A 13,060-nucleotide genomic window follows, 5' to 3' on the forward strand; every position below is an offset into this window, starting at 1 on the left:
AATCCAGGCTGACATTTAAGTGCAGTACGAGGGAGTGCTGCACTGTCGGAGGTGCCGTCTTTCAGGTGAAACGTTAAACCAAGACTCCGTCTGCCCTCTCAGGTGAATATTTGTCACTCTTCAAAGAAGAGCAGAGAAAGTTCTGCCGTTGTCCTGACAGCAACATTTATCCCTCTTACAACATCACAAATAGATTAGCTGATCATTTATCTCAACGCTGTTTGCGGGACCTTGCTGTGACTACACTTCATTGGCAATGAAGTACTTTGAGATGTTCTCAGACATGAATGCACGATTTTAATAAAAGTACTTTGCTTCTATATCCAAAATTAATGTAAATGCCGTTTCACTGGATAGTTATGAGCAGCAGCCTTTCCTAACCTAATGAAACTGATCCAATTTTAGCTCTGCCCATTACCATTCCGAATGGGACTGACAAACTCATCACAAAGCAAATATCTTGTGAAGGTTCAACATCAGAATGTGTGCTGTATGAAGAATCTTACACTAATCAACTGTATTTCAAACATCTGCAGCAATTACATCCTAATTGACAATCTGTTTGAATTCAATCTAACTAAATGTTGGCACATGGATAGGCACAAAAAAAAACTATAGTGTAAAATGGAAACATTACTGCAAATACTGGGGAGGGATTAGACTCAGATCAAATTAGTTCAAAACATCAATTAATGTGTTAGATTATGTTACATTTAATGTCCTAGATTAGGTTACTACCTCGATTACAGCCCTCAGTAGTTTTAAGCATCGACCTACAGTGCATCTGGTGAAAAGATGCACAAGCCGGCTTTCAACTTGAGTAGAAAATTTCAATTAAGCTGTAAACACATAGAAAGAGTCAAATCATCAGCATGCACCTTGTAATGCAAATTAAACTTTTTAAATCATTCCCCCCGGCCCATCCTTTCCTGTTTTGATTATTTTTGGTTAGTGGCTGCTGATAACAAGAGAACTTGCTTCTGATTACTAAGCTCAACCGTTCTGGAAGATTTAAATGGAAATGCACTGCTGAAATAAAATAAAAACTGAAGCACTGTGGGTTTAAGGATTCTCTCGGCTGTTAGGTCCTACAATTCCCCCTTCTCCACACTCTCTGCCAGGGCTTCAATTGATAATGCAAATCAAGAAAATTCAAGTTAATCGCAAGAGAAATATGGATGACAAAGGCCATTTGCCTTATCTTGGCTTATCCGTCCAGGAAAACCCTGCAGTTGACCCATCGCAGCATCCATTTGTTTTCTAAATGATTTCAGGGTCTTTTTTAAATTCCTTTTCTTCTTGCTCATCTCCATTTTGTGTAAGGATTCCTGAAAATTGACCTAAACTTGTCTTTAACTAGTGTAATCCTGGTTTAGTTTGACTTAAATTTCCAGAATTCCTTTTTCCATACCATTTACTATCTTAGCTCACCTCTTTTCATAAGAACATAAGAAATAGGAGCAGGCCATTTCGCCCCTCGAGCCTGCTATGCTATTCAATAAGATCTTGGCCTGAGTTCCACTTCCCTGCCCGCTCCATATAACCCTCGACTCCCTTTTCAAATATCTGTCTATCTCCATCTTAAATATATGCAATGACCCAGCCTCCACAGCTCTCTGAGGTAGAGAATTCAAAGTTGAAGAGCCACGTTTCTCCTGTCTTTTTCATATCTCAGTTCTCACTTGAAATTGGCCCTTTGGCTCTTGTCTGAAATGCCGCTAGGGCTCAAATGTCTTCTTTATTAGAACTGTGCTCGAAATATGGTCTGACGTGACTTTCTCAGACTTGTACTCCACTGTTTTTGCGATATAGTTCTGCATTCTATTTGCTTGATTGATTGCTGTTGCACAGTGGTGCAGCTCAGAGTCTATTGGCACTGTAATGTGTTGTACTGGTTTGATTGCACTGGCTGCTAACCATGGCAAGCACTTTGTTCAAGGTTTCCTACATGAGTGATAACACAGCCTGTGAGGAGGATGAACCAACCCAACCAGAGAGGTAGCAGGTTCAACCCTGGCCAGTGTCAAAGCTGTGGCAACGGCACTGGTATTGCAAAAACAGGAAGGAAGATTATCTGAATGGTGACAGATTAGGAAAAGGGGAGGTGCAACGAGACCTGGGTGTCATGGTACATCAGTCATTGAAAGTTGGCATACAGGTACAGCAGGCGGTGGAGGCGGCAAATGGCATGTTGGCCTTCATAGCGAGAGGATTTGAGTATAGGAGCAGGGAGGTCTTACTGCAGTTCTACAGGGCCTTAGTGAGGCCACACCTTGAATATTGTGTACAGTTTTGGTCTCCTAATCTGAGGAAGGACATTCTTGCTATTGAGGGAGTGCAGCGAAGGTTCACCAGACTGATTCCCGGGATGACAGGACTGACACATGAAGAAAGACTGGATTGACTAGGCTTATATTCAATGGAATTTAGATGAATGAGAGGCGATCTCATAGAAACATATAAAATTCTGATGGGATTGGACAAGTTAGATGCAGGAAGAATGTTCCCAATGTTGGGGAAGTCCAGAACCAGGGGTCACAGTCTAAGGATAAGGGGTAAGCCATTTAGGACCGAGATGAGGAGAAACTTCTTCACTCAGAGAATTGTGAACCTGTGGAATTCTCTACCACAGAAAGTCGTTGAGGCCAGTTCGTTAGATATATTCAAAAGGGAGTTAGATGTGGTCCTTACGACTAAAGGGATCAAGGGGTATGGAGAGAAAGCAGGAATGGGGTACTGAAGTTGCATGATCAGCCATGATCATACTGAATGATGGTGCAGGCTCGAAGGGCCGAATGGCCTACTCCTGCACCTATTTTCTGTTTCTATGGGCCCAAGTTTCAAGCCGCGCCTAGAACGGCACAGTCCCGACCTGGACGCCCATTTTTCGCGCCTAAAAAAAACCTCTGTATTCTCCACCTCCCTGCAGGTCCTCTGGCCCTCGGCGCAGCGCAGCAGGAGCTGCAGGGGGCGGAGCCAGGTCCCTGCGCTGAAAGCAGTGCCGGGACCTCTGCACATGCGCGCTACAGTGGGCACGCATGTGCAGTAGCTCCAGGCGCCCGAAACTGTGTGGGAGGGGCCGAAGCACGCAGCCCCTAGCCCTGGCCGAATGGCCTCACTGGGGCTGCGTGAATAAGGCTCCTCCCACGGCCAGCTCCTGCTTCCTCCCGACCCGACTCGACTCCCGCTTCCCGCCTTCGGACCGGACCCCCCCCCCCCGACTGGACCCGACCCGGCTCCCGCTCCACCCCCCCCCCCCCCCCCCACCGACCGGACCCGACCCCGGTCCGTGTCCCCCCCCCCCCCCAGACCCGGACCCGACTCCCGCTTCACCCCCCCCCGGCCCCCGGACTGGATCCGACCTCCCTCCCATCACCACCCCCCCCCCACCCGACACGACCCAACGCCACCTACCTGTAAATCTGGTGCTGGGGATGGGCCCTGCCTGAAGTCTCAGGCCCGGCCCGTTCAGCCTCCCTCCCCCCCCCCAATCTCCCCTTCCCCCCCCCCCCCACAAACCATCTCCCTTTCCCCCCCCCAATCTCCCCTTCTCCCCCCCCCCCCCCCAATCTCCCCTTCTTCCCCAGCCCCCCCCCAAATCTCCCCTTCTACCCCCCTCGCTGTCAGAAACACAGACACTGACAGACAGAGAATGAGAGACACACACAGACAGACTGAGAGATAGAGACACTGACAGAGACACACTGGGGTGGGGGGCATCCCAGCACGCTGTTGGAGGGCTCCCGGTGCTGCATAGAAAATGTTTTATTTATTGATTTAAAAAAATTATTTCTTATTAATTTTTTGATTGATTTATTGGTTGATTTATTGATGTATTTATCATTTATTATTGATGATGGCTCTTTATTTGTAAAACTGAAGTGTTTAATGTTTGTAAACTTCCCTTTAAACCCCCTCCCCCCACCATTCCCTACGCCTGATTTGTAACCTATGCCTGATTTTCTAAAGTGTAGACAAGGTTTTTTTTGAGCGTACAAAAATCTTCACTTACTCCATTCTAAGTTAGTTTGGAGTAAGTTTTCACTGACGAAACTTTGAAAACAGGCGTAAGTGGCCGGACACGCCCCCTTTTGAAAAAAAAATTCTGTTCCAAAGTGAAACTGTTCTAACTGACTAGAACTCGAGCAAACTAAATGACGAGAATTCCGATTTCTAAGATACTCCGTTCTATACCAGTTGCTCCTAAAAATCAGGAGCAAATCATGTGGAAAATTGGGGCCTATGTTTCTAACATTGTTCATTGGCAAATGTTTCAAACGTAGTTGATCTTTTGGACAGCAAACCCCTTTTTTACTTCCAGCTGACTTTCATTTATAACATAATTTGAAGGAATGGAGCCTAATTTAAAAAGTGTAGAATACAGAACATAAGAATTAGGAGCAGGAGTCGGCCATTCAATCAGATCATGGCTGATCATCTACCTCAACTCCACTTTCCTGCGCTATCCCCATATAGAAACATAGAAAATAGGTGCAGGAGTAGGCCATTCGGCCCTTCGAGCCTGCACCACCATTCAATAAGATCATGGCTGATCATTTCCTCAGTACCCCTTTCCTGCTTTCTCTCCATACCCCTTGTTCCCTTTAGTCGTAAGGGCCACATCTAACTCCCTTTTGAATATATCTAACGAACTGGCCTCAACGACTTTCTACGGCAGGGAATTCCACAGGTTAACAACTCTTGAGTGAAGAAGTTTCTCCTCGTCTCAGTCCTAATTGGCCTACCCTTTATCCTAAGACTGTGTCCCCTGGTTCTGGACTTCCCCAACATCGGGAACAATCTACCCGCATCTAACCTGTCCAATCCCGTCAGAATCTTGCATGTTCAAGAGGGAATTAGATATGGCCCTTACGGTTAAGGGGGTCAAGGGGTATGGAGAGAAAGCAGGAAAGGGGTACTGAAGGAATGATCAGCTATGATCTTATTGAATGGTGGTGCAGGTTCGAAGGGCCGATGGGCCTACTCCTGCACCTATTTTCGATGATTCTATCAGGTCCCCTCTCATCCTTCTAAACTCCAATGTATAAAGGCCCAGTTGATCCAGTCTCTCCTCATATGTCAGTCCGGCCATTCCAGGAATCAGTCTGGTAAACCTTCGCTGCACTCCCTCAATAGCAAGAAAGTCCTTCCTCAGATTAGGAGACCAAAAATTGAACACAATATTCCAGCTGAGGCCTCACCAAGGCCCTGCACAACTGCAGTAAGATCTCCCTGCTCCTATACTCAAATCCCCTAGCTATGAAGGTCAACATACCATTTGCCTTCTTTACTGCCTGCTCACCTGTATGCCAACTTTCAATGACTGATGAACCATGACACCCAGGTCTCGTTGCACCTCCCCCTTTCCTAATCTGCCACCATTCAGATAATCTGTCTTTGCATTTTTGCCCCCAAACTAGATAACCTCACATTTATCCACATTATACAGCATCTGCCATGCATTTGCCCACTCACCTAACCTGTCCAAGTCACCCTGTAGCCTCTTAGTGTCCCCCTCACAGCTCACACCGCCACCCAGTTTAGTGTCATCTGCAAACTTGAAGATATTACACTCAATTCCTTCATCCAAATCATTGATGTATATTGTAAAGAGCTGGTCCCAGCACTGAGCCCTACAGCACTCCACTAGTCACTGCCTGCCATTCTGAAAAGCACCCATTTATCCTGACACTCTGCTTCCTGTCTGCCAACCAGTTCTCTATCCATGTCAGTATATTACCCCCAATATCATGTGCTTTGATTTTGCACACCAATCTCTTGTGTGGGACCTTGTCAAAAGCTTTTTGAAAGTCCAAATACACCACATCCACTGGTTCTCCCTTGTCCACTCTACTAGTTACATCCTCAAAAAATTCCAGAAGATTTGTCAAGCATGATTTCCCCTTCATAAATCCATGCTGACTTGGACCGATCCTGTCACTGCTTTCCAAATGCGCTGCTATTTCATCCTTAATAATTGATTCCAACATTTTCCCCACCACTGATGTCAGGTCAACCGGTCTATAATTACCCGCTTTCTCTCTCCCTCCCTTTTAAAAAAAGTGGTGTTACATTAGCTACCCTGCAGTCCATAGGAACTGATCCAGAGTCGATAGACTGTTGAAAAATGATCACCAATGCATCCACTATTTCTAGGGCCACTTCCTCAAGTACTCTGGGATGCAGACTATATGGCCCTGGGGATTTATCGGCCTTCAATCCCATCAATTTTCCGAACACAATTTCCCGCCTAATAAGGATATCCTTCAGTTCCTCCTTCTCGCTAGACCCTCGGTCCCCTAGTACTTTCGGAAGGTTATGTGTGTCTTCCTTCGTGAAGATAGAACCAAAGTATATGTTCAATTGGTCTGCCATTTCTTTGTTCCCCCATTATAAATTCACCTCAATCCAACTGCAAGGGACCGACTAATCTTTTTCTCTTCACATATCTATAGAAGCTTTTGCAGTCAGTTTTTATATTCGCGTACTCGATTTTCCTCCTCTTAATTAAACCCTTTGTCCTCCTCTACTGAATTCTAAATTTCTCCCAGTCCTCAGGCTTGCTGCTTTTTCTGGCCAATTTATATACCTCTTCCTTGGATTTAACACTATCCTTAATTTCCCTTATTAGCCACGGTTGAGCCACCTTCCCCATTTTATTTTTACTCCAGGCAGGGATGTACAATTGTTGAAGTTCATCCATGTGATCTTTAAATGTTTGCCATTGCCTATCCACCGTCAACCCTTTAAATATCATTTGCAAGTCTACTCTAGCTAATTCACACCTCAAACCATTGAAGTTACCTTTCCTTAAGTTCAGGACCCTAGTTTCTGAATTAACTGTGTCACTCTCCATCCTAATAAAGAATTCTACCATGTTATGGTCACTCTTCCCCAAGGGGTCTCGCACAGGATTGCTAATTAGTCCTTGCACATCACCCAGTCTAGGATGGCCAGCTCCCTGGTTGGTTCCTCGACATATTGGTCTCGAAAACCATCCCTAATACACTCCAGGAAATCCTCCTCCACCGCATTGCTACCAGTTTGGTGAGCCCAATCAATATGTAGATTAAAGTCACCCATGATAACTGCTGTACCTTTATTGCATGCATCCCTTATTTCTTGTTTGATGCTGTCCCCAACCTTTGATGGTCTGTACACAACTCCCACTAGCGTTTTCTGCCCCTTGGTATTCCGCAGCTCCACCCATACCGATTCCACATCATCCAAGCTAATGTCCTTTCTTACTATTGCATTAATTTCCTCTTTAACCAGCAATGCCAACCCGCCTCCTTTTCCTTTCTGTCTATCCTTCCTAAATGTTGAATACCCCTGGATGTTGAGTTCCCAGCCTTGGTCACCCTGGAGCCATGTCTCCGTGATACCAATTGCATCATACCCGTTAACTATTATCTGCGCAGTTAATTAGTCCACCTTATTCCAAATACTCCTCGCATTGGGCACACAGAGTCTTCAGGCTTGTCTTTCGAACACACTTTGCCCCTTTAAAATTTTGCTGTAATGTGGCCCTTTTTGCTTTTTGCCTTAGGTTTCTCTGCCCTCCACTTTTACTTTTCTTCTTTCTATCTTTTGCTTCTGCCCCCATTCTACTTCACTCTGTCTCCCTGCATAGGTTCCCATCCTTGCCTCCTAGCAGGATGCTTCTGTCCACTTCCACATTAAAATTACTATCTTTGAAGCTAGACAGCAAAGCTCCTTAACTAAGGATTACTTTTGAACAAAAAGGAGGCAGATACAAGTGCGCAAAACAGAACATACAACAGATAAAGTACGTGACAAAGTGCTTACTTGCTCAGTTAGTTTATTTAAAGTCCTGGCTCAGTAGGTAAATGCATCACATGGTGCGGCACTGAACCACGCAGGCTAGAATGACTATGGGCTCTGTACCCGGTCTGCATCGAATTAACCAACCCCAGTTGGAGGCCACACACACACACACACGTTTGTTAACCAGCTGCCACTGCTGGAAGTTTATCAGTGACCATCAGGCAAGAAGGGAATTGAACTTGTATACAACATAACAGGAGTCGGCCATTTGACCCTTCGAGCCTGTTCTGCCATTCAATAAGATCATGGCTGATCTGATCTTGGCCTCAGTTCCCCTTCCCTGCCTGTTCCCCATAACCCTGGACTCACTTATCATTCAAAAATCTGTCTATCTCCACCTTAAATATATGCAATGATCCAGCCTCCACAGCTCTCTGGGGTAGAGATTTCCAAAGATTCACGAACCTCAGAAAATAAATTCTTCCTCATTTCCGTTTTAAATGGGCACCAAAATTCTCTGTTTGATTCACGTGATGAATAGCCAGAAAAACATTAAGGTGCAAGAACTGCAACTCTGGTGATAAAAATCACACCGACGTGACAGCCTACCGCCCAAATTGTGTTGGCAAATACTAGTTTCAATTCTGCACAGCCAGACTTGCTATTTTACACTGGGGCAAAGCAGCAGAGAGCTAATGCAACCTCACCTGGGAATCATATCCCAGGCACGAGTTGCTACATTTGACCAGGAGGGTTAGAAAAGGTGGAGGAAGAAGGGAGAGTAAAATAAAGTGAAGCTATGGCATCAAATCAAAACTTAATCTAATGCTAGCTTAATTCCTTCTTGGAGCTGCACGTTGGTAAGTTTGTGCTTCTGTAAATAATGCAGAACAGGATGTGCACCTGGGCTGTTCCAGTGAGTAAGGAGCCACCCATTAAATGTACTTAAGATAGTATATTTGAGTGTCTCTAGAGAGGTTGTAAATAAAGAAAAGATATCCATGCAGATTGCTACATACTGTGAAGGCACCAAACCTAGAACCAGTTGAAGTGACTAAAAGACGAGGAATTTAACTGGTCAAACTTGTATTCTCTGATGAATTTGCTTGGAAATTCACATCTCATTATGTGTTAAAAAATTAAATTGGAATTAAGAAAATCAAAATTTAACAATGCTTTATTATAAAGGATTTTGAGCGAGAGTGTAAACTGTACTCCCAACCTTAAAAATTAATCAAAAATGCTGTATTTTTAATGCGTTTGTATTTACATCTCGTCAGTATTTTAAACATATCAAATAAATGTACACATCTTTATGAATTGAAATGCACAGGAATTCTATGCATCAAAGCTTTAGAAAATATGCAGCTAAATACAAAAAGAACAAAACTATTTGTGCACACTAGAAAAGTGGGGCAATGAAAAATTGCAATCGACACAATAGCACATTAGTTTAGTGGAGAACCTGATGAAAGATGATGGGTCTACTCCACATGCATTGATTTTTCGTTAATCTGTCTCCCTCCCATTTTCATTCTTGGCTGCCCCATTTTCTTTCCATTCTACTTCTGCTCAACAAACCATTTTAAAATCCCACGAAGCTTCCATCAACACTGACACCTGGCACACTAGTTCAAGTCGTGTCAAACTGCTAGGTATCTCACTGCCTGCCTGGCATCCCATCTTCATAAACTTGAACTCATCCAAAGCTCGGCTGCCCGTGTCCTAACTCACACCAAGTCCCATTCGCCAATCACCCCCTGTGCTCGCTGACCTACATTGGCTCCCGGTCCAGCAACGCCTTGATTTTAAAATTCTCATCCTGGTTTCATCAGCCCGCCCTATCTCTGTAACCTCCTCCAGCCCTACAACCCGCCAGGATCTCTGCGATCCTCCAATTCTGTCCCCTTGCGTTCCTCGATTTTAATTGCTTTACCATTGCCGGCCATGCCTTCAGTTGCCTGGGTCCTAGGCTCTGGAATTCCCTCCCTAAACCTCTCCACCTCTCCTGGTAGATGCTCCTTAATACCCACCTCTAACCAAGTTTTCGGTCACCTATCCTAGTATATCCTTGTGGCTTGATGACAAATTCAATGGCGCTATATAAATGAAAGTTGTTGTTGCCTTTTAATACAAAATCAGAAGCTAAAAAAGTATATTTTTTTCAAAAACAAAACAGGATCTGTGGTTTTAACAAGATACACACCAAGCTGAAAACCATTATGTGGGTCTGCAGCACTTGCGATTTATTTACCATCAATTCCCATGTATAGTCTTCATTTATAGAAATTACTTTATATTATTAACCTCCCACATTCAATTGGTCAATTGTATACAATATGTACCTTAGCAAAAAGCACCTGCAATATTTTAAGATCACAATTCAGTCAGCCTATATTGTCAGTTGTGCCTACTTCAGCATGCAGTTCCAAGGAAATTTCAAATCTGTTCCGACCAACATTCAAGGATGCTATGCTTCCCAGAAACATTATTATAGTGTAACACGGTAGTTCTATGATAAAGTCACACTGACAGTCTACTGTCCAAATTGAGGTGGCCAATTCTTGTTTCAGCTCTGTAGAACCAAACTTAATATTTTATCTGATGAAAGGACAGCGACCTAAAATTATTTCTCTCTCCATAGGTATTGCCTGACCTACTCAGTGTTTCCAGCATTTTCTTGGTCTTGAATACACTTAACGACTGAGCCTCCACAGCCCTCTGGGGCAGAGAATTCCAAAGATTCACCACCCTCTAGAAACTCCTCCTCATTTCAGTCTTAAATGGCCAACCCCTTATTCTGAGACTGTGTCCCCATGTTTAAGCGTCTCCAGCCAGGGGAAACATTTTCACAGCAGTAACCCAGTCAAGCCCTTCAAGAATTTTATAAGTTGCAATGAGATCGCCTCTCATTCTTCTAAACTCTTAGGAAATATAGACCTAGAGGAGGATGCCAAGAGGCTGCAGGGTGACTTGGACAGGTTAGGTGAGTGGGCAAATGCATGGCAGATGCAGTATAATGTAGATAAATGTGAGGTTATCCACTTTGGTGGCAAAAACAGGAAGGCAGATTATTATCTGAGTGGTGACAGATTAGGAAAAAGGGAGGTGCAACGAGACCTGGGTGTCATGGTACATCAGCCATTGAAAGTAGGCATGCAGGTACAGCAGGCAGTAAAGAAAGCAAAAGGCATATTGGCCATCATTGCGAGAGGATTTGAGTATAGGAACAGGGAGGTCTTGCTGCAGTTGTAGAGGGCCTTGGTGAGGCCACACATTAAATATTGTGTACAGTTTTGGTCTCCTAATCAGAGGAAGGACATTCTTGCTATTGAGGGAGTGCAGCGAAGGTTCACCAGACTGATTCCCAGGATGGCAGAACTGACATATGAAGAAAGACTGGATCAACTAGGCTTATATTCACAGGAATTTAAAAGAATGAGAGGGGATCTGATAGAAGCGTATAAAATTCTGACAGGATTGGACAGGTTAGATGCAGGAAGAACGTTCCCGATGTTGGGGAAGTCCAGAACCAGGGGTCACAGTCTAAGAATAAGCCATTTAGAATAAGCCGAGATGAGGAGAAACTTTTTCACCCAGAGAATTGTGAACCTGTGGAATTCTCTACCACAGAAAGTTGTTGAGCCCAGTTCATTGGATATATTCAAAAGGGAGTTAGATGTGGCCCTTACGGCTAAAGGGATCGGGAGGTGGGGGGGGGCGGTATGGAGAGAAAGCAAGAATGGGATACTGAAGTTGCATGATCGGCCATGATCATATTGAATGGTGGTGCAGACTCAAAGATCCGAATGGCCTGCTCCTGCACCTATTTTCTAATGTTTCTTGTCTACTCAATCTTTCCACACGAGAGAGAGTCTGATAAATCAATTGTGACAATTGACCTATGGAATTCTCTGCCCCAGAGAGCTGTGGAGGCTGGGTCATTGAATATATTTAAGGTGGAGATCGACAGACTTTTGAGCAGTAAGGGAAATAAAAGGTTACGGGAAGTGGAGTTGAGTCCATGATCAGATCAGCCATGATCTTATTGAATGGCGGAGCAGGTTCGAGGGACCAAATGGCCCACTCTTATTTCTTATGTTATGATTCTTCTAATCAGATTAACAATGGATTTAAACAAATAACTGAAACCTAGTTTGGGTGTGGGCAACAATTTAAAACCCTTGTGACTTGACGCCTTCTGTTGACCTTTCTTCAAGGAAGGAGCTGCACCTGCTTCAAAACCCTCAGCCCAAACCCTGCCAGAAAAAAAACTTTTCAAACACATATTTATTTTGCCGACCATCTAAAAAGCAGAATGTTGCACTTTCTGCTGACTTTTGGGGCGCTGAAGGCACAAAGTTACGCCCAGCAAACAGGGGCGTAAGCACGCAGCGCCAACCGAACTTGTTCAACCGTCCCCTCTCGGGGCTTTACCCCGCCCCCCTGCTCGGCGCTGATTGGCCGGGGAGGCGCATCCCGGCTCCGCTATTGGCCAAGCCGGCACGTCAATCACCCCCCCACCCCCCACACCTTCCCTTCCCCACTCCCAGCCACCCCAGCAGGTTAGGCTGCCTCAAGACTTTTCGGCAGCTTGGGGCCCACCCGAATTATTTGTTTACTTTTTTTTCCCCACCACATACTTCTTCAATTTAATTACCTGAAAGGGATTTATATCCACCGGGTCCGCGAAGGGGTTGGCGTCGAATTCCGACATCTTTGTTGGATTTTATTCCTTTCCCTTTTTTCCTGCTTCACCCCGTCGCCGCGAAAGTTTTGTTTTTTTTTTCCGCCGGACAGCTTCGCTTTCGGCCGCTCGCGCTCAACTTCCTTGTGCCCGCCTGGCCCGAGACTGCGGAACTGCGCACGCGTGAACAGCCGCCCGGCGTTGTGATCTCACAATGGGGGCGGGACCCTTGACGCGCTTACAATCCCCCGTGGCCGACTCAAGACCGCGCGCAAAAAAAACGTGACTGCTGCTAACGACCGGAAGCTGCTGCCACCATAACGCTTCTCGGTTCGTTGGCAGCAGTCGCGTCCTTTAACAAATACTCCACTGGCAATTGCCCAATTAAAAAGTCAAGCACGTGCCCCGCTCCCCCCCCGCACCACCAATAAAATCTGTAAATGAACGAAATTTTAGCTAAGACTTAACCAGTCAGAAGTTAACAAAGAAAATAGGTGCAGGAGTCGGCCATTCGGCCCTTCGAGCCTGCACCACCATTCAATATGATCATGGCTGATCATGCAGCTTCAGTACCCCATTCCTGCT

General features: G+C 45.1%; 1 protein-coding gene across 2 annotated transcripts in view; it reads right to left on the reverse strand.

Moving 5' to 3' along the window:
- scamp2 (secretory carrier membrane protein 2) overlaps positions 1 to 12,635 on the reverse strand; it is a 54,791-nt gene extending 42,156 nt beyond the window's left edge. For both annotated transcript variants that reach the window (XM_070865013.1, XM_070865012.1), the window contains exon 1: positions 12,449 to 12,635. In XM_070865013.1, the coding sequence (XP_070721114.1) occupies positions 12,449 to 12,505 (57 nt within the window). In that variant the 5' untranslated portion in view covers positions 12,506 to 12,635. The remainder of the gene's footprint in view (positions 1 to 12,448) is intronic.
- Between the last annotated feature and the right edge of the window lie 425 nt (positions 12,636 to 13,060).

Source organism: Pristiophorus japonicus, chromosome 21, assembly GCF_044704955.1.
Source record: "Pristiophorus japonicus isolate sPriJap1 chromosome 21, sPriJap1.hap1, whole genome shotgun sequence".
NCBI lineage: Eukaryota > Metazoa > Chordata > Chondrichthyes > Pristiophoridae > Pristiophorus > Pristiophorus japonicus.